Source organism: Scyliorhinus torazame, chromosome 21 (genome assembly GCF_047496885.1).
Source record: "Scyliorhinus torazame isolate Kashiwa2021f chromosome 21, sScyTor2.1, whole genome shotgun sequence".
NCBI classification, from domain to species: Eukaryota; Metazoa; Chordata; class Chondrichthyes; order Carcharhiniformes; family Scyliorhinidae; genus Scyliorhinus; species Scyliorhinus torazame.
In genome coordinates, this window is record NC_092727.1 from 121,697,301 (window position 1) to 121,720,053 (window position 22,753).

The 22,753-nt window shown below is 47.0% G+C and overlaps 1 protein-coding gene across 2 annotated transcripts in view; it reads left to right on the plus strand.

The window, feature by feature from the left end:
- LOC140398594 (F-box/LRR-repeat protein 20) overlaps positions 1-22,753 on the plus strand; it is a 146,345-nt gene that overhangs the window by 13,801 nt on the left and 109,791 nt on the right. For both annotated transcript variants that reach the window (XM_072487427.1, XM_072487429.1), the window contains exon 2: positions 3,487-3,548. In XM_072487427.1, the coding sequence (XP_072343528.1) occupies positions 3,487-3,548 (62 nt within the window). The remainder of the gene's footprint in view (positions 1-3,486; positions 3,549-22,753) is intronic.

Here is a 22,753-nt window from a genome sequence, read left to right on the forward strand (position 1 = left end):
CCCCCAACCAAGCGGAATAGAGCCATCCTCGACCTGGCTGTCTTGTAAATTTATACGCTTCAATTAATGCTGTTTGCAGGCCATAAGGTGTGTAGGTTACACCAGCAACTTCCTGAGACTCCAAGACTGCTTTCAGGCATACTTTACTTGAGCTATAGAATAATGCAGCACCAAAAGAGGTCCCTCACCCCATCGTGCCTTATCAGTATTTTACAAGAGCTATCCAATTCTGCCTCTAGTCTTTACCCATAAGTCTGCATGTTTTATTTTCAGGTATTTATCCAATTCTCAGGGTATATGTTATTAATGACTCTGCTCCCCCCCCCCCCCGGGCGGGCTTTTTGGGGAGCACATTCCAATCACAGCTCCTTAGATTAAAAAATGTTCTGCTTGTCTCGACTGCCCCCCCCCCTTCTCATTTACCAATTACCTTTTATCTGTTACTGATGTCCCTACCAAGTGGACTAAGCGATCTTCAGCCAAGCAGCAGAAAGTGTGCAGAGTGGCTGGCAGCAGATGTTCATTGCTGGCCCAGTTGAGCTGCTTTAAGCAACATGCTGGAGGTGAGGGAGAAACCATTTTTGAGGTAGTTCTGCAATACGCTACCAGAGGTGGTACTGCAGTGTTATTTACTTTGGTCACTCTAAAATAGTAGCAGTATTCGATATTTGAAGCACCACTCGTTTCATTTACATTCATCTTTTGCTTCAGCTTCTGGGAGCATTGTTCGTGTGGCTGGCTGGCTACAACAACCAAGGTATTGGGACCCTGAACTCCTTCAATGAAAAACAGACCAAGAGAAAGCATCCTAAACCAAGTTGTTGTGTAATCTGAAACAGAGGAGGAACAACACCATGTAAAGGCTGGTTTGGGAAGATTTGGGGGCAGCATAGTGGATAGCACCGTGGCTTCACAGCACCAGGGTACCAGGTTCGATTCCCTGCTGCGTCACTGTCTGTGCGGAGTCTGCATGGTAGCATAGTGGTTAGCACTGTTGTCTCACAGCGCCAGGGACCCGGATTCGATTCCTGGCTTGGGACACTGCGGAGTCTGCACGTTCCCCCCCCCCGTGTCAGCATGGGTTTCCTCCGGGTGCTCCGGTGTCCTCCCACAGTCCAAAGATGTGCAGGTTAGATGGATTGGCCATGCTAAATTGCCCTTGGTGTCCAAAAAGGTTAGGAGGGGTTATTGGGTTAGGGGGATGGGGTGGAAGTTGAGGGCTTAAGTGGGTCGGTGCAGTCTCGATGGGCCGAATGGGCCGAACTGTATGTTCAAAATTAGGAATGATTTTTTGCATCTTGTTAAGCTGAAATATAAATGACTTGCTTTGTAGGGTTTTAGCAGTGGTAATGTGTAACGTGTGCCTGTCTATTATAATCTGCAGCACAACAGTGAGTTGCTAATCTGCTGTCAAATGCTCCCAGCAGATTTTATAATTGAAATCACTTTCACTGCAGGGGTCAATAATTCCACTGTTCTGAGGTCAGTGGTCAAGACCGAAAGGAAACACTTGACTGAGTCTCTGTGGTAGATTCAGAGGGAAGAGGGCTGGAAACAAAAACAAAACTGGAAACAGTAGAAGAAAATGGAAAGAATGCGTGTGTGCGTGTGGCGTGTGCGTGTGGCGTGTGTGTGTGGCGCGTGTGCTGAGTGATATGTTTTTCTGTTTTCATATACACATGAATTTAATATGCATATCATTTATAAGCCACTAACAGTAGTGCTATGAACTGCAGGTGCATTTTACGGTTGCATCTTGTAGATGTAGATATACATATTTCTTGTCATAGGTTCTGATAGTTTCTGATGTCTCAATGTATTCACCAGTCCCAACAATGGCTTTGAGGTTTCTGTTTTGTTTTTGGTGGGAAAGGAGGTGGTGTTGACAAATGGCACATTTAATAAATGTCTGAGTTGTCACAAAACAAATCCTGGTATATTGTACCAGGTCCACTGTTCTGGCTCAAAGTAGTGTTTGTGAGAGTTGGAAGGAAAGCAGCATTAAGCAGCACTTGGGAGTTTGGTCCATATGCACAACATGACACTTGAGAAATCTGGATATTGCAGTCTGCTACTGAGTCTGTTCGTTCAGGATAGCGAGTGGATGTGAGAAGACCTCAGCATTCTGGAGTGAAAAGTTGTTGGGAGAGAGTCGGTCACTGAAAAAGTGGGCGGCACGGTAGCATAGTGGTTAGCACTGTTGCCTCAGCGCCAGGGACCTGGATTCGATTCCTGGCTTGGGATACTGTGTGGAGTCTGCACGTTCTCCCAATGTCTGCGTGCATTTCCTCCGGGCACTCCGGTTTCCTCCCACACGTTCCGAAAGACGTGCTTCTTAGGTGAATTGGACATTCTGAATTCGCCATCTGTGTACCCGAAGAGGTGCCCGAGTGTGGCGACTAGGGGCTTTTCACAGTAACTTCATTGCAGTGTTAATGTAAGCCTACTTGTAACACTAATAAAGCTTATTATTATTAAGTGACAATGGGCTACTTTAGTTTTTTTTGTCTAGTGAATTATATATTTGTGTATTCATACTTTGAATGCAAGCTACTGCTATCACATGTTTATATTTGCTCTCAAATGGCTGACAAAATAAAACAGCCAGAAGAAATTTCAAATATTTTAAATGGCATCATCAGCTTCACTTCTAACTCGTTTTAATGATAGCTGCTTGCTAACTGCTGGTTGGTCATTTTTGCTTGTTATTTGTTCAGTAACGGGATCCTTTTGTTTTTGATGGATAGTATTTGAGCTAGTCTTTTTCTTGGTTGAGATGTGAAGGTCCTAGTGCTCTACTATTCTTGCCGACTTGCAAGGTGAACCAAAAAGATACAGCAGCAATGTATTTTTAAAAACCTATTGGAGTGTCCTACAGCAAGTTAACAGTTCTGATTGGCACTGTACAGTGCCTGGGGAGAGGAATGGGGGACCTACTGTGCTCTGGCATTGTATTTAACTGTTTCCTATACCAAAAACATTAAATCATTGTGCTTCACACTCTGTCCCTCCCATACATATGTCATTCCTTCACTGAAAGAGTCAGGCTTGGGAGGCAAGATCAACACTTTGTAATGTTTTATTTTCAACTAACAAATAAGATAGCCCAGATGAGACCTTAGAAACAGAAAGGCAGGATTAGTCCTAAGCTTACCTATTGCTGAGCTACATATTTTCTGTTTGTATGTAACAGCTGAACGTTTTTCAGAAATTTTTCTTTTAATCTTGATCAAGGGTGGATGAGGTAATGATTCAAGTTTGCTGTTCACACGGCTGCGGCAAGGCTCAACTGCTGCTCTTTCAGTTGCCTGTGGGTGACCGAACGATCCTTGTTTGAAATGGCCACTCGATTCCGTGCTCCCCATCATCAGCTGTTGCTGCTTTACACCACCGTGAATAGAAAATGGAACCTCCGTGTTCGTTTCCATTCTCGTTAAATTTTGTTTTGCTCCTGGCATGTTCTAACACTGGCCCTCTGTTTTCTAGATGTTCTCGAACAACGATGAAGCTGTGATAAACAAGAAACTCCCAAAGGAACTGCTACTCCGGTAAGAACAACACAAATCAAACCTCCACTGAAGGTTCCTCCTGCCCTCTTACGGAGACTATAGATTAAAAACTATGTAAATCTTTAAATGGTCAAATTTGGCACATGTACAAATCCACAATGTTGAAATGTAACTTAAAAGCAATATTTGTCTTTGCATCAATGTGTTGGGATTTACCATGTTTACCGTTCATGTTACTGTGTGGTTGACCAAAGGGCAGTGACTTTCTAAGGTGTAGAGTGTGTCTGTAACATTATTCCATTCCTCTTTTCTCCCGGCAGTGAAGATGAACCTTTGTGGCCAAATACTGAACAAAATCTGACCACGTAAAGATGGTAGAATCTAGATGACTTTGAGACCCAGGTTGAATGGAAATTCCTTTTGCTTAAGATTCTAGGGCTTGGATGCTGATACAATTGACAGTAGCACAGTGCTTAGCACAGTTGCTCACAGCGCCAGGGTCCCAGGTTCGATTGTCGGCTTGGGTCACTGTCTGTTCGTCTGCACGTTCTCCCCGTGTCTGTGTGGGTTTTCTCCGGGTGCTCCGGTTTCCTCCCATAAGTCCCGAAAGACGTGCTGTTAGGTAATTTGGACATTCTGAATTCTCCGTGTACCCGAACAGGCGCCGGAATGTGGCGACGAGGGGCTTTTCACAGTAACTTCATTGCAGTGTTAATGTAAGCCTACTTGTGACAATAAAGATTATTTAAAAAAAAAAAAAAAGATTGGTTAACACTTTATTCATGTTTTTTGGTAACCATTTTTGTACTACATATAATTGTAAACCAGTTTAATTTCTGGTTATTTTTGCAATCCTCCGGGCAGTATTCAGAAGTTCTTTTTTTAGGACACCTGCAGGTTCTTTGGTAAGATTTCATCCAAAGTACTGATTTGAGATAAACAAATTATTAATTAGTACTGTTTTTGTTTTGTCCTTTACCCAGTAAACCTGAGGATTGTTGGCTTGGCACAGTTAATAGCATTTTTGTCTGAGTTAGAAGGTTGTCTGAATTGGAGGGTTGCCTGAATTGGAGGGTTACAAGTTCACTCTGGACACTTTATTCGTAAAATATCTGAAAGAGCATTCTAAACATTTCAATGTGGCTATCTCATACAGTGCAATAATATTCAGCTTTTCTATTGATCAGCTTGCACTCTGAGATGCTTCAATGTCGTCAAACATTTCAGACATTTCAAAATGGTCATTACAAATGTTACAAAGATATTAAAATTGTTTTACATCAATTTTAAGTTGCACTCTTCAGGTGTTTCCATACAATTTGATACATGTAATATTGTAACAGTCCTTCCTGTTTATTTCCTTTGTTCCCATTTCTTTAATGTTGTTTTATTATTTTGCTCCGGCATCGATCTCTTTTGTCTAAAAGAAGGATTAAGGACCCACAGGAATGTGGATCTTGTAGGCCGCATCTCCCTGCTAAACACTGATGTAAAGTTGCTGGCTGAGGTGCTGCCAAAACGGCTGAAGGGATGCGTGCTGGAGGTGGTGTCTTGAGGATCAGACCGGTTTTGTTGAAGAGCAGCAGTTGTTCATCAACATTAGGCGACTGTTGAATGTGGTGATGACTCCGTCGAGGAGAAAGGTGTCGGACGTTATTATGTTAATTGACGCGGAGAAAGCTTTTGATTGGACGTGGAGAAAGCTTTTGACTGGATAGAATGGAGATACTTGTTTGAGACCCTTGGGCGGTTTGGGACAATGTACATTTCTTGGGTGCGATTGCTGTATGCCGCCCCCATGTCAAGTGTGATGATGAACACTATGAGCTCTGGATTTTTGAGGCTGCGTAGGGGCACAAGACCGGGATGCTCGCTGTTGTTTGCATTGGCCATTGAACCTTTGGTTATTGCGTCATGAGAGTGGGAGCCATTGAAATGGAAGGTAGGGAACATAGGGTGTCATTGTTTGGGGGCAATCTGTTGTATGTCTTGAACCCGCTGGGGTGCATAGTGAAAATAATGGACTTGTTAGGGAGGTTTGGCGCTGTTACTGGGTATAAATGGAATGTGGTAAAGAGGTATTCTCGGTGAATGCCCAGGGGAGGAGTACTAATTTGAGAGCTGTGCCATTCAAGCTAGCCAAAACAAGGTTTCAGTATTTGGGAATTCAGGGGACCCACAACTGGGCTGTGATGCATACGTGGAACTTGGCCAATTTGGTAGAGGGGGGTAAAAGCTGATGTGAAGAGGTGGGATGCCCTACTGCTGTCCTTGGAAGCTGCAGACCATAAAGATGAACAATCTCCCAAGGTTTTTATTTGTTTTTCAGTCCCTCCCAATATTCCTTCCAAAGGCGTTCTTTCGGAGGGTAGATAGGTAAGTTACTCTTGAACTTTGTGTGCCCAGGAAGCCCAGGATTCAAAGGCTATTTTTGCAGAGGGGACGGCAGATGCAGGGGCTGGTGCCCTAAACCTCCTATATTATTGTTGGGTGGCAAATATGGAAAAGGTGCAACATTGGTGAGGATCGGGAGGGTTGGAATGTGTACAGTTGTTGGAGGCCTTCTGTGCGGGCCCCTGCTTCAGGACACTGGCGACGGCCCCCTTCCTGTTCTCCCCAGTTAGATGCACCTTCAGCCTGGTTGTGGCGTCACCCATCAAGGTGTGGGCCACCTGCTGAGACCGCACTTTGGAGTGGGAGTGATGTCTCTACTGGCTTTGAAATGCGGGAATCATAGGTTCGTACCAACAGGGATAGACATGACATACAGGAGTTGACATAGGGAGGGGGTAGAGCGGGTCAGAGATCTGTCCGTGGAATCGAGTTTTTCAAGGCTGGAAGAGTTGCGGGAATTGTACCAGCTGCCAAAGGAGAGTGAATTCAGGTGGATACAGGTGCGGGACATTGTGTGCAAGGAGCTCCCCTCGTTCTCTCAGCAGCTGGGGCACACCATGCTGGATAGATTGTGAACGCAGGACGAGCTGGGGGGGAGGGGGAAAGAGTGTGGAGATTTATGGGTGGTTGTTGGAAACTGAGGGGTGGGGGCAGGGGGGGTTGGGAAAGTTACATTTTCTGTCCATTTAATTATAATACTGTACATAATAAAAGATTCCTTGTGATAATGTTACAGACTTGATGACTGTCATTTATTGGGGCCCAACCAAGGACCTTAGAACATAGAACATAGAACATTACAGCGCAGTACAGGCCCTTCGGCCCTCGATGTTGCGCCGACCTGTGAAACCACTCTAAAGCCCATCTACACTATTCCCTTATTGTCCATATGTCTATCCAATGACCATTTGAATGTCCTTCGTGTTGGCGAGTCCACTACTGTTGCAGGCAGGGCATTCCACACCCTTACTACTCTCTTGAGTAAAGAACCTACCTCTGACATCTGTCTTATATCTATCTCCCCTCAATTTAAAGGTATGTCCCCTCGTGCTAGACATCACCATCCGAGGAAAAAGGCTCTCACTGTCCACCCTATCCAATCCTCTGATCATCTTGTATGCCTCAATTAAGTCACCTCTTAACCACCTTCTCTCTAACGAAAATAGCCTCCAGTCCCTCATAACGAAAACAGCCTCCAGTTTCCTCAAAAGATCTTCCCTCCGTACCAGGCAACATTCTGGTAAATCTCCTCTGCACCCTTTCCAATGCTTCCACATCCTTCCTATAATGCGGTGACCAGAATTGCATGCAATACTCCAAGTGCGGCCGCACCAAAGTGTTGTATAGCTGCAACGTGACCTCGTGGCTCCTAAACTCAATCCCTCCACCAATAAAAGCTAACACACCGTACGCCTTCTTAACAACCCTCTCAACCTGGGTGGCAACTTTCAGGGATCTATGTACATGGACACCGAGATCTCTCTGCTCATCCACACTGCCAAGAATCTTACCATTAGCCCAGTACTCTGTCTTCCTGTTATTCCTTCCAAAATGAATCACCTCACACTTTTCTGCATTAAACTCCATTTGCCACCTCTCAGCCCAGCGCTGCAGCTTATCTATGTCCCTCTGTAACTTGTAACATCCTTCCGCACTGTCCACAACTCCACCGACTTTAGTGTCATCTGCAAATTTACTCGCCCATCCTTCTACGCCCTCCTCCAGGTCATTTATAAAAATGACAAACCGCAGTGGCCCCAAAACAGATCCTTGTGGTACACCACTAGTAACTGGACTCCAGTCTGAACATTTCCCATCAACCACCACCCTTTGTCTTCTTCCAGCTAGCCAATTTCTGATCCAAACTGCTAAATCACCCTGAATCCCATGCCTCCGTATTTTCTGCAGTAGCCTACCATGGGGAACCTTATCAAACACTTTACTGAAATCCATATACACCACATCAACTGCTTTACCCTCATCCACCTGTTTGGTCACCTTCTCAAAGAACTCTAAGGTTTGTGAGGCACGACCTACCCTTCACAAAACCGTGTTAACTATCTCTAATCAAATTAAATACCTTGGGTATTTTAAATAAAATCTTATATCACCTGTGTTGTGACTCCCGATCAAGTGGGGCTGGAATTGACCCCGCACTAGCCCTGGGTGTAGTGACAATATTCACTGTACACATTCAATCAAAATCATGCAGCCTGAGGGGGTTCTATACAATTCCCCTCCCCTCAGTCAGATCTACAGAAGCAAATTCTAATTTAGGCTGACACTCCAGTGCAGGCTGCTGTATTGTTGGAGGTACAGTTCTTTGGATGACACTTCAGGGTAAACTGAGGTTTCATTTGCCATTTCCAGTGGTTGAGATAACATTAAAGATTCCATGGAACTTCTAAAGAATATGAAAGGGTTTCTATTTGGAAAAGCATAACTTTGAATGACCTAAGAGAGTGCAATTACAAAGGTAGCTTATTTTAGAAAAATGGTGAGATGGGAGGTGCAATATGATCACAATCCGTGGAGAATGAGGAAATGAGTAACAAGGTGCGGCACTTTATGGCTTTATTTCCAAAGTAAAAAGCATGGAGAATGTTTATCTTGGTATTAGCAGTAATATAAAACTTGCTTTTTGTTCAATGTACTGGGGAAGTGATGCTAGGAAACTGGAAGTTTAAAGATTCGCCATCCGATTTTTGTTTGTGTAATTTACAATTATTTTTAAAAGCTTTCCTTGTAGTTTACTTTGCCAGCTGCCAAAAATAATTTGGGCAGGAAGCAGGATTAAATTAAACACCAAATGATTATTAAAATACTCAGGAAACAATGTAATGTTTTAGCATTTAGTCTGTGGAAAAATACTAAAGTATTTTTGTAATTTAATACTATTGTACTGTGGGAAGCATGGAATGTGCAAGCATAATCGTTTGGACCACAAACATGCAACTTTATAAATAAGTTGGGGCATGAGTGGTGGAGAGAGTAGAATCTTGTGTCCTAGTGTAATAAGCTCATGATTCCCCCACTTTCCAATACTGTTCACAGCTGTGCTGTCTATTAAATGCTGTAATCCAGAGACCTGGACTAATGATCTGGAGAGATGCATTCAAATCCCACCACAGCAGCTGGACAATTTAAATCGTGTTAATGAAATAAATCTGGAATAAAAAGCGACTATCAGTAATGGTGACCATGTGACTACCAGATCACCATATAAACCATCTGGTTTACTAATGTCCTTTTAGTGCAGGAAAGCCACCATCCTTATGCGATGTTGTCTATATGTGACTCCTGACCCACATCAGTTGTTGATAACTGCTTGGCAAATCTCTCCGATGTAAAGAGGGTCTCTCACCACCTCATCAAGGGTATTTAAGAATGGAGAACAAGTGCTGGCTTTGCCAGTGGCACCCAAAACCAGTGAATGAATGAAACAAAATGTATATTTTTGAACAATTAGGAATGGAAAATAAACAAATCCGTACTCCCAAGCAGGAGTAGGCACTTCGCCCTTTGAGCCTGCTCTCCATTTAAGAAGATCATGATTGATCTGCTTTCCTAGAACATAGAACATAACCTAATCTCCACATTCCTGCCGACCTCCGATAACCTTTTGCCCCCATGCTTAGCAAGAATCCATCCGCCTCCGCGTTAAAAATATTCAGTGATGAACATCAAGTGGTGCAATGTAAGGGGAAGATGTGCATGAGGTGGTTCCCACTGGAGAACTGATGTTTTTGTCCATATTCTGGGCTCCACAGGTTGTTTCTTCCTTCGAAACTCACAAAAGTTATCGGGGTAGAGTTATCTCTTTGCTGAGATGCCCAGAAAAAGCAAAGCCAAGTTAAATATGCTTTTATTATTGTTTCTGTCAAAATGGGCAATTTCACATTTTCCCACATTGTGCTCCATTTGCCAGATCTTTGTCCACTCTATCCAAAGGCCTTAGTAGCCTCCTGATGCCCGCTTCACAACTTAATTCCATTTTGTGCACCTCGTGCCTAATTCGAAAGTTGGCTTCCTTTATCTAGAAATATTCTGTTTGGGGGCTGGCATAAAAAAGAACCCATAAGTGCTTCTCATTTCGAATGATTTTTGAATTTTCTACACGCTTTTGCATTTAAGAAAAAAACAGATTTGTATGGGGTCGGTGTGTTATCAGTAGAGATCTGTGGGTTTCTTTGAGATCTCCTGCCATTCATGATATTTGTATGTCGTTTTAAAGAAGGTAATATAAAGTTAATACACCAAGTGATGCATTGCTCATCCACTAATAAGGAATGTGAGTTGGTTTAGACTGTCATTAGACAGGTTAGTTTTGTGTTACTGATGAAAAATGTTGCAATAGCAATCCCACTCAGTAAAAGAGGAACCGCAATTTTAGACATTTTGGTGCATGCACTTGGCTGAGGAGAAAATGATGCAAAACTACTATCTGTGGGGTATTGACTGAACGCCCAAGTCAGAATCCCCCTAAAACTTGTTAAATTATCAATGCAAGGGAAATTGGCAGTAATCAAAGAATTCTGGACCAAGTAAATTGATGGGTTATGGAGTGGGAGTAGGATTTTAATGTGGGTAAATACAAACAAATCCATATTTTGTGCAGCAAAACTGAATTTTAAATAGAACTATGTAGAAACTTTCAGCACTAGAATTCACCCCATCCGGTCTGTGGGAGTGTTTATGCTTCACAAACTGCCTCGATCCCACTTTGTCTTGTAGTATTATTATACATATTCTTTCTCCCTCTTGTATAGCTTCCTGTTAAATGCATCTGTGCTATTCTCCTCAAGTACTGCTTGTGGGCAGCAAGTTCTGTATTTTGCATGTGGTGAGGAACATTCAGTATTTAAGGTGGAATCTGATATGGATGTGTATATTTTTTAATAAATATTTCATTGAGGTATTTTTGGTATAACAACAAAATAAACAGTGTACATGAAACTATAAACATAGTGCAAAAGCCGTCTCCCCCCCTTACAGGTCCCACCTTTATTAACCCCCTACTCTAAGCTAAACTAACCCCCCCCCCCCCTTCTGCTGACAATTAATTTTCCGCAAAGTAGTTGACGAACGGTTGCCACCTCCGAGCGAACCCAGTGACCCTCTCAAGGCGAACTTGATTTTATCCAGACAGAGAAAGCTAGCCATGTCCGCTAGCCATGTCCGACAGCCAGGTCTCCGACTTTGGGGGCTTTGAGTCCCTTCAAGCTAATAGTATCCGTCTCCGGGATACCAGGGAGGCAAAGGCCAGAATGTCTGCCTCTTTCTCCTCCTGGATTCCTGGGTCGTCCAGCACCCTGAAAGTCACCACCTCTGGATTAAGTGCCACCCTTGTTTTTAACACCGTGGACATGACATCTGCAAACCCCTGCCAAAATCCCCTGAGCTTCGGACATGCCCAGAACATGTGGACGTGGTTCGCTGGTCCTCCCGCACATTTTGCGCACCTGTCCTCCACCCCAAAGAATCTGCTCATCCGGGCCACTGTCATATGAGCCCGGTGAACGACCTTGAATTGTACCAGGCTGAGCCTGGCACATGTTGCGGACGCGTTGACTCTACTCAACGCTTCCGCCCATAGACCATCCTCTTATCTCTCCTCCCAGCTCCTCCTCCCACTTGCGGTTCAGCTCCTCGGTCTGCGTCTCCTCTGACCACAAGTTACTTGTAAATGTCAGAGACGCTCCCTTCTCCTACCCACCCTCTGGAAACTACCCTGTCCTGAATCCCCCTTAGCGGTAGGAGCGGAACGGTTGACACCTTTTTACGTTGGAAGTCCCGCACCTGCAGATACCTGAATTTCTTTCCCCTCGCCAACCCAAACTTCTCCTCCAGCGCCCTCATACTCGGAAAGCTCCCCTCTATAAACATATCCCCATCCTCTCAATCCCTGTTCTCTGCCATATCCGGAACCCCCCATCCATACTTCCTGGGGCAAACCGGTGATTATTACAGATTGAGGACCAGACCGATGCTCCCACATGTCTCCTCCAATGCTCCCAGACTCTCAGGACCGCCACTACCACGGGGCTGGTGGAGTTCTGTGCCGGCGGGAACGGCAGAGGCACAGTTACCAACGCCCCCAGACTGATGCCCTTGCATGAAGCCGCCTCCATACGCTCCCATGCCGACCATTCCCCCACCACCCACTTCCTGATCATGGCTATATTTGCTGCCCAGTATTAGTTAGTAAAATTTGGCAGCACCAGCCCACCCTCTCCCTGACTCGGCTCAAGCATTGCCTTTCTTATTCGCCGGGTCTTGCCCGCCCAGACAAAGCCAGTGATCACTTTGTTGACCGTTTAAAAATGGACCGCGGAATAAAGATAGGGAGACATTGAAACACGAACAGGAATCTCGGGAGGACTTTCATCTTCACCGTCTGCACCCTCCCAGCTAATGACAACGGGAGCGCGTCCCATCTCCAAAAATCTCCTTCATTTGGCCTACTAGTCAGGCCAGATTAAATTTATGCAGCCGGTCCCATTCCCGCGCCACTTGAATGCCTAGGTACCTAAAACTTCCCCCAACTAATCTAAACTGCAGTTTCCCCAATCGCCTCTCCTGTCCCCTCGCCTGAACCGCAAGCATCTCACTTTTCCCCATATTTAGCTTAACCCCGAAAACCAGCCAAATTCCCCATGAATCCTCATGATTTCTTCCATCCCCTCTATTGGGTCCGATACATACAGAAGCAGGTCATCTGCATAGAGCGAGACTCTGTGCTCTACTCCCCTCCCCCGAACCAACTCCTTGAGGCTCTCAGCAATTGCCAACGGCTCAATAGCTAGCGCGAGCAACAGTGGGGAGAGGGGGCATCCCTGTCTCTTCTCCCGGTGCAGTCTAAAATAGTCCGATGTTGTCCTATTTGTCCGTACGCTTGCCACAGGAGCCTAATACAGCAACCTGACCTAGTCAATAAAGCCCTGCCCAAATCCGAACTGACTTAGTGCATCTCACAGATAATCCCATTCTACCTGATCAAAAGCCTTTTCTGCATCCATTGCGATCACTACCTCCACCTCCCTACCTTCCGGAGGCATCAGGATCATGTTTATCACCTTCTTACATTGACCAACAACTGCCTACCCTTAACAAACCCCGTCTGGTCCTCCCCAATAACATCCGGAACACAATCCTCAATCCTGGAGGCCAGAATTTTGGCCAGCAGTTTGGCGTCCACGTTGAACAAGGATATCGGCCTGTAGGACCCACACAGTTCCGGGTTCTTGTCCCGCTTCAGGATCAGCGAAATCGTGGCCTGTGGCATCGTCGGAGACAGCATCCCGCTTTCCCTTGCCTCATTGAATATCCTCATCAACACCGGCCCCAATATCCCAGAAAACTCCACTGGGTACCCGTCTGGCCCTGGGGCTTTACCCGACTGCATGGCCTTCAGACCCTCCACTATCTGTTCCAAACCAATCGGGGCCCCCAGCCCTTCTATCGGCTCCCCGTCCATCTTTGGGAAATTCAGCCCCCCCAAGAAGTGCCTCATCCCCTCCGGCCCCGTAGATGGTTCCGACCTATACAGTCTACTGTAGAAATCCCGAAATGCCTCATTCACCCCTGTTGAATCTCCAACCAGGTTCCCATCTCCGTTATTTACTTTCCCTATCTCCCTGGCTGCCTCCCTCTTTCTAATCTGCTGTGCAAGCATTCTGCTGGCCTTCTCTCCATACTCATAGATCGCCCCCCTCGCCTTTCTCAGCTGCTCCACTGCCCTCCGTGATTAACAAGCTGAACTCCGCCTGTAGCCTCTGCCGTTCCCCTAAAAGCCCTGCCTCTGAGGTCTCCGCATATCTCCTGTCCATCTGTAGTATCTCCTTTACCAGTCGGTCCGTCCCTGTCCTGTCTACCTTCTCACTATGGGCCCGTATCGAGATCAGCTCCCCTCTGACCACCGCCTTCAGTGCTTCCCAGACCACCGCTGCTGAAATTTCCCCCGTGTCATTGACCTGCAGGTAGTTCTGAATACATTTCCTCAGCCGCTCGCACACCCCTTCGTCAGCCAAAAGTCGCACATCTGACCAGTCCACATTTAACCAGGCAACGTGCCTTAATGACTACCGTCCGGTGGCCCTGACTTCAGTCGTAATGAAGTGCTTCGAAAGGTTGATCATGAAGCGCATCATCTCCATACTCCCAGAATGCCTTGATCCACTGCAATTTGCATACCGTCGCAACCAGCCCACAGCAGATGCCATTTCCCTGGCCCTACACTCATCCCTCGAGCATCTCGACAACAAACACTCCTGCATCAGACTCCTTTTTATTGACTACAGCTCCGCCTTCAACACCTTAATCCCACCCAAACTCGTATCAAAGCTCCAAAACCTAGGACTTGGCTCCCCACTCTGCAACTGGATCCTCGATTTTCTGACCAACAGACCACAATCAGTAAGAATGAACAACAACACCTCCTCCACAATAGTCCTCAATACGGAGGCCCCGACTCCCTGTACACACGCGACTGTGTGGCAAAATTTGGTTCCAACTCCATCTGCAAGTTTGCTGACGGTATGACCATAGTGGGCCAGATCTCGAATAACGACGAGAAAGAATACAGGAGAGAGATAGAGAACCTAGTAGAGTGGTGCAGTGACAACAATCTCTCCCTCAATGCCAGCAAACCTAAAGAGCTGGTCATTGACTTCAGGAAGCAAAATACTGTACACACCCCTGTCAGCATCAACTGGGCCGAGGTGGAGATGGTTAGCAGTTTCAAATTCCTAGGGATCTCCAAAAAGCTGTCCTGGTCCACCCACGTCGACGCTACCACCAAGAAAGCATAATAGCGCCTATACTTGGTCAGGAAACTAAGGAAATTCGGCATGCCCACATTAACCCGTACCAACTTTTACAGATGCACCATAGAAAACATCCTATCGGGCTGCATCACAGCCTGGTATGGCAACTGCTCGGCCCAGGACCGCAAGAAACTTCAGAGAGTCGTGAACACCGCCCAGTCCATCACACGAACCTGCCTCCCATCCACTGACACCATCTATACCTCCCGCTCCCTGGGGAAAGCGAGCAGCATAATCAAAGACTCCTCCCGCCCGGCTTACTCACTCTTCCAACTTCTTCCATCGGGCAGGAGATACAGAAGTCTGAGAACACGCACGAACAGACTCAAAAACAGCTTCTTCCCCACTGTTACCAGACTCCTAAATGATCTTCTTATGGACTGACCTCATTAACACTACACCCTGTATGCTTCATCCGATGCCGGTTCTTATGTAGTTACATTGTATATCTTGTGTTGCCCTATTATGTATTTTCTTTTCTTCCCATGTACTTTTTAAAAAATATATATATTTATTAAAGTTTTTTTAACACAATTTTTCTCCCTTACAATCAATAACCCCCCCCCCCCGTTACAAGAAAAAACGAGAAATTGCGCAGAGCAAGATATATACCTGGCAAAATGATATATTTACACAGCTTTGTACACTGGCCCTCACCTGTACGTGCCAGTTTCCCCAACCCTTCATGTTATCTCTTGCTCATCCACCCTCCCAGGCAGTCCCCCCCCCCTCCCAGGACGTCCCCAACATCCCCCCCCCCCCCAGGTTGCTGCTGCTGTTGACCGACCTTCCTCTAACGCTCCGCGAGATAGTCTAGGAACGGTTGCCACCACCTGTAGAACCCCTGCGCAGACCCTCTCAAGGCAAACTTAATCCTCTCCAACTTTATGAACCCAGCCATATCATTTATCCAGGCCTCCAGGCTGGGGGGCTTCGCCTCCTTCCACATTAGCAAGATCCTTCGCCGGGCTACTAGGGACGCAAAGGCCAGAATGCCGGCCTCTTTCGCCTCCTGCACTCCCAGGTCGTCCACTACTCCAAATATTGCTAGCCCCCAGCTTGGCTTGACCCGGACTTTCACCACCTTGAGATATTGCTCCCGCCACTCCTCCAGAACGCCTCCAGTGCTGGGCATGACCAAAACATTTGGACATGGTTCGCCGGACTCCCTGAGCACCTTCCACATCTGTCCTCTACCCCAAAGAACCTACTCAACCTCGCCCCCGTCAAGTGCGCTCTGTGGACCACCTTAAATTGTATCAGGCTGAGCCTGGCACACGAGGAGGAGGAATTACCCCTACCTAGGGCATCAGCCCACAGACCTTCCTCGATCTCCTCTCCCAGCTCCTCCTCCCATTTACCCTTCAACTCTTCTACCAGCGCTTCCCCCTCTTCTTTCAACTCCTGGTGTATTTCCGACACCTTGCCCTCCCCGACCCATACACCCGAGATCACCCTATCTTGAACTTCTTGTGCCGGGAGCAACGGGAATTCCCTCCCCTGTCGCCTCACAAAAGCCCTTACCTGCATATATCTAAAGGTATTTCCCGGGGGTTTCTTCCCATGTACTTAATGATCTGTTGAGCTGCTCGCAGAAAAATACTTTTCACTGGACCTCAGAACACGTGACAATAAACAAATCCAATCCAATCGAATCCAGTGCAGACGCTGGTTATTGTCTTTATTACCCTGCAGGTCAACCCAGTGCGGAGCATGATCTGAGATTGTGATCGCCGAGTACCTCGTGTCCACCACCCCTGCCAGTAAGGCCCTGCTCAAAATAAAGAAATCAATCCGGGAGTACACTTTATGCACGTGTGAGTAGAAGGAGAACTCCTTCTCGGCTGCCCAAATTTCCATGGATCCCCCCCCCCCCCCCCCCCATCTGCTCCATGAACCCTTTTAGTTCCTTTGCCATTGCTGGCACCCTGCCTGTTTCCGAGCTTGACCGGCCCAGGCCAGCATCAATAACTGTTGAAGTCCCCTCCCACGACCAACCTATGCGAGTCCAGGTCCGGTATCTTCCCCCCAGCATCCTCTTTATAAACTCCACATCATCCCAATTTGGCGCATACACATTTACTAATACCACCTGCACCCCCTCCAAATTCCCACTGACCATAATGTACCGACCTCCCACATCCGTGACTATTCTACCCGCCTCAAACACCACCTGTTTATTGATCAGGATCACGACCGCTCTAGTCTTTGAATTGAATCCCGAGTGAAAGACCTGACTGACCCAGCCTTTCCTCAATCTAATCTGGTCAGTTACAAGTTGCGTCTCCTGCAACGTTACCACGTCCACCTTCAGTCCCCTAAGATGGGCAAACACACGTGCCCTCTTGACCGGCCCATTTAACCCTCGAACATTCCAGGTGGTCAGCCTAGTTGGGGGCACATTGCCCCCCCCCTTCGCCGATCAACCATCCCCTTTTTTGATCCCGCCACCAGCCCATGCTCCGCGCCTCCACTGGCCCGCCCCCTGTTAGCCTTCGCCCCCAAGCTCCCCTCTGTCCCTTAGCCCGAGTCCCTCCCTCGTCAGCAGAACATCCCCCCCCCCCCACAGTAACAGCACTCTGTAACCCAACCCCTTTAATAAACAAACATATGCACACCCCCCACTACGCTTCCGTGAGCTAGCCCGCCCAGCTAGCTTGGTGGCCCCATCCCTGGCGCCGGATAGTCTCCCACCTATTGTTCCCTCCCCACCCTCTCCCCCGCTCATACAAACATACTCCAACATCAAACAATCTCCACACAATTGCCTGACAGAAAAACACCAAAATCTAAACAAGCACAACTCCATCCCCCAACAGTGCAAATAAAAACCTTAACTCACTCAGCTCTGCCACTGATCCCAAATCAATACAGAAGGCATTACAAACAGGAGGTTTGGGTTCGGGGAGGGGTTCATTAGTTGTATTAGACTATTTTACGAAGCCGCGGTGGCGAGTGTGGCCACTATTCGGAGGAGGTCGGAATACTTTCGGCTGTACCGGGGGACGAGGCAGGGGTGCCCCCTATCCCCCTTGCTATTTGCATTGGCAATTGAGCCTTTGGCTATGGCTCTAAGGGAGTGCAGGAACTGGAGGGGGCTGGTCCGGGGGGGGGGGGGGGGAGGAACACTGGGTATCGTTGTATGCCGATGACCTGTTACTGTATGTGGCGGACCCAGTGGGGGGGATGCCGGAGGTGATGCGGTTCCTCGGAGTTTGGGGACTTTTCCGGGTTTAAGTTCAACGTGGGGAAGAGTGAGCTCTTCGTGGTACACCCAGGGGACCAGGACGAACTTCCACTGACGAGGGCGGAAAGGAGTTTTTGGTACTTCGGGATCCAGGTGGCCAGGAGCTGGGGGGCCCTACACAAGCTCAACTTGACGAGGCTTGTGGAGCAGATGGAGAGGGAGTTTAAAAGGTGGGATATGCTGCCATTCTCCCTGGCGGGTAGGGTACAGTCGGTGAAGATGACTGTGCTCCCGAGGTTCCCTTTTATATTCCAGTGCCTCCCCATCCTGATCCCCAAGGCCTTTTTTAAGCGGGTCAGTAGGAGCATCATGGGATTCGTGTGGGCGAAAAAGACCCCGAGGGTGAGAAGGGTGTTTCTGGAGCGGAGTAGGGACAGAGGACGGTTAGCGTTACTTAATCTGTGTGGGTATTACTGGGCTGCCAATATGGCGATGATATGCAAGTGGGTAATGGGGGTGGGGGCGGCGTGGAAGAGGCAGGAGAATGGCGTCCTGTGTGGGCACGAGTCTGGGGGTGCTGGTGACTGCACCACTGCTGCTCCCGCCGACTAGGTACACCACGAGTCCGGTGGTGGCGGTGACTTTGAAAATTTGGGGGCGGTGGAGATGCCACAGGGGTGAGGTAGAAGCTTCGGTTTGGTCCCCGATCTGAGAGAACCATCGGTTCGTCCCGGGGAGAATGGATTGAGGGTTCCTGAGCTGGCACAGGGCAGGAATTAGAAGGATGGGGTACCTGTTTTTAGATGGGACGTTGGCGAGCCTTGGGGTGCTGTAGGAACAATTTCCCCCCCCCCCCCCCCGCCCCGGAAATGCATTCAGGTACATGCAGGTAAGGGTGTTTGTAAGACGGCAGGTGAGGGAGTTCCTGCTGCTTCCAGCACTCAGGATCCGGGATAGGGTGCTCTCAGGGGTATGGGTTGGAGGGGGCAGGGTCTCGGCGATCTACCAGGAGATGCAGGAGGAGGAGGAGACCTTGGTGAAGGAGCTAAAGGGTAAATGGGCGGAGGAGCTTGGGAGGAGATAGACGAGGGTGCGTGGGCAAGGTTAATTCTTCCTCCTCTTGTGCCAGGCTTAGCCTGATACAATTTAAGGTTCTTCACTGAGCGCATATGACAGGGGCGAGGCTGAGCAGGTTCTTTGGGGTGGAAGACAGGTGTGGGAGGTGCTCGGGGAGCCCAGCAAATCACACCCACATGTTCTGGGCGTGCCCGGCGCTGGATGGGTTCTGGAGGGGTATTGCGAGGATGGTGTCTAAGGTGGTGAACTCCCAGGTTAAGCCGAGCTGGGGGTTAACACTGTTTGGGGTATTGGACGAGCCGGGAGTGTCGGAGGCGAAAGAGGCCGGTATTCTGGCCTTTGCGTGCTTGGTAGCCCGGCGGAGGATTCTGCTACAGTGGAAGGATGCGAGGCCCCCGAGCGTGGAAGCCTGGATCAGCGACATGGCAGGGTTCATTAAATTGGAGAGGGTAAAATTTGCCTTGAGAGGGTCTGTGCAAGGGTTCTTCAGGCGGTGGCAACCATTCCTAGACTTTCTAGCGGAGCGTCAGGAGGTGGTCAGCAGCAGCAGCAACTCGGAGGGGTGGGGGGTGGTGTACTTTGTGTTTTCTACTGTGTTTATTATTGCTTAATGGGGGGGTTTGTATATTGGGGGAATTCGTGAGGTAGTTGTAAGATGTTTATTTATGTGTTCTTTTTCTTTTTTCTGTAAGTGGGGGGGGGGGGGTTGTTGAAAATATGTAAAAATTTGAATAAAAATATTTCTATTTAAAAAAAAAAAAAAAAAATCTTTGGGAGCTGTGGAGGGTGTCTTTTTGAATATAGTCAAGGCTGAAATAGTCAGATATTTAACCTATAGGACACTCGCAAGTTGTGGAGACCAGGCAGGAGATGAGGTTATGATCAGATCAGGCACGATTTTATTGAATGGCAGAGCAGGCTCGAGGGCACAAGTGGCCATGTTTGCTGCTATCACATACATGGAAATTATGCATTTAATGGGCATTTGCTCATTTGCAATTTTTTTTGAGCCTGCAAATTACTGATAAATCCAGTTCTTAGCTGTACTGATGGGTGAGGCTTCCACCCTCCTGGACTGCCCTGGTGTCAGCAGAAATTGAAGATTAAACTCCAGGATTGCTCCCAACAGTGTCCGAGAGAAAATACACTCAGTGGGACAGTAATTGTGCATTAAAAAACATTTTCTTTGGAATGTTTATGCTGATTAGTTACAAAAAACTATTGGGAGATGGGTGAAAGTGTTTTGAAGTGGAGAACAAACCAAATGGACAATAGAATATGTTCACTTCTCAATTGACTTGGGAAGGTGGTGCACTGTGATGATGGACATGTTGGTAGTCCAGCAGGGTTGTGGCATACAGGAAGCCATGTTTTGAAATCTCCAAGAATACATCCAAACAGAGTTGGCAAGCTTGGGATGGAAGGTAATGAGGGCCAGGTCTGGAACTCTATTGCATACAGTGCCAAGCTAATACCTGTTTGCATTTTGTTGTGTGTCCTAGTAACTATTATAGTCACTGGCAAACATTCCTGCTTCTGAAATTCAAAGTATTTGAAAAGTCACGTTGAGCCGATGACACAAGGAGCAAATATGCAGGCTTGCCTGATGTGAGAGGTTTGCTGACGACTTCGATTTGTATGTAGGAAATTGCCCACTTGTGATTCCAGGAGAAGCATTAAAAAAAAAAGTGAGATATTAATGAGGTGACCAATAGCTTGGTCAAAGTGGTGGATTTTAAAGAACATAGAACATACAGTGCAGAAGGAGGCCATTCAGCCCATCGAGTCTGCACCGACCCACTTAAGCCCTCACTTCCACCCTATCCCAATAACCCCATCTAAACCTTTTGGACACAAAGGCCAATTTAGCATGGCCAATCCACCTAACCTGCACGCCTTTGGACTGTGGGAGGAAACCGGAGCACCGGAGGAAACCCACGCAGACACGGAGAACGTGCAGACTCCACACAGACAGTGACCCAGCGGGGAATCGAACCTGGACCCTGGCACTGTGAAGCCACAGTGCTAGCGTGCTCTTGAAGCGTCTTGAAAGAGGAGAGGAAGGCAGAAGGTTAAAGGGGATACTTCCAAGTCATGTAGCCCGGGTGGTTGAAGGCACAGCCATAAATAGTGGGGCATGCTTGGTGGCCCAAGCAAAAGAAGATGGCATTCACACAAAGAAATGGGATTTCAACGGTGGGAACTGCAATAGGATTCGAGCAGGTTGCAGACAAGTAAAAATGGAAAGGTCACAGCCATGAAAGAATTTAAACATGGGGATGAAGCATCCAGGAACTAACAGGTGAGCGGGACTTTTTAAAATAAAGTATTCTTTCACAGGATGTATGCATCGTTGGCTAGGCCACCATTTTTGCCCATCCTTAATTACCCTTGTACTGAGTGGATGGCTAGGCCATTTCAGAGGGTAGTTGAGTGTCAGCGACTGCTGTGGGTCTGGAGTCACATGTAGCCGGACCAGGTAACAACAGCCGATTTCATTCCCTAAAGGACGTTCGTGAACCAGATGTTTTTTTTTATGACAATTGATGATAGTTGGTTGTCATGGTCACAATTACTGAGACTAGCTTTCAAATCCAGATTTTATTCACTGAATTTAAATTCTATCTGCTGTTCCCAGAGTATTAGCCTGGACCTCTGGATTACTTGTCCAGTGACATTACCACTGTCCCACCATCTCCCTGTTGAGGGGTAGGGCATGGGCACCAGGCATAGGATACTGGCACCGGAGTTTTGGTTGACCTTGGAGTTTAGAGGTTTACTTTTTGTTCCCTGCTGTTTCTCGGTTGTCTGTCCTATTTTTATTTTGCTCTGATTTGTCCCAAGAAAGATTTGTGCACTATAGTTTGATATGTTTTTAAAATTAATTTAAAGATATAATAATTGCTGCTTGGGTTAGAGCTCAGACCTGAGCGTACTATCTTTGTTCAACAGCGTATCTAGTGATGTAGCTGAAGTAGTTCTTGTGCAAAATTGTTTTCCCCCACCATCCACCCACTCGTGTTCATATTTTTGTGTCAATACTCCAGATGCTAAAGTTCCCTGTCCCAGTCTCTGATGTTTACATTATAATGGGTTATAATGAGTTGGCAGTAGTTGCAGAGGTGATATTTCTAATATATCTTCAGAATACTGGAGTCTGGTAACATGTGGATATATAACTTGGTCCATATTTAAACGGTGTGAACCACAACTGAAAATGTTATTGTAAATAATACTTGTATAAAGAAAGTTACAGGGGTGTGTATGGAATGTTCTGGGTGAGTATTTTCTAATCAAAGTACTTTCCCGATGTGTCTGACCATTTTATTCAAGTTTTGAGTAATACTGATGACTTGTCCATACCTAACCTCCCTCTTCTTCCCCCCCCCCCCCCCCCCCCCACACCTTCTTTCTCTCTCTCTCTCTCTCTCTCTCGTCACTGTCCATGTGGAGTTTGCACATTCCCCCTGTTTCTGCGTGGGTCTCCCCCCCCCCCCCCCCCCCACAACCCAAAGATGTGCCTGGTAGGTGAATTGGCCACGCTAAATTGCCCTTTTAATTGGCAACAAATAAGAATTGGGTACTCTAAATTTAAACAGAAAGTAAATTTGTGATGCTGTTACCATTTTCTAAAAAGCTTGTTTATAAACTTCCTTCAGTATTTTGCCATCAGATAAAAGCAGAATTCAAGTTTCAGCAATGTTTGGTTTTGGTCCTAGTGAATACAGAAACTGATTTGGATAGTCTCATTTCCAAAAATA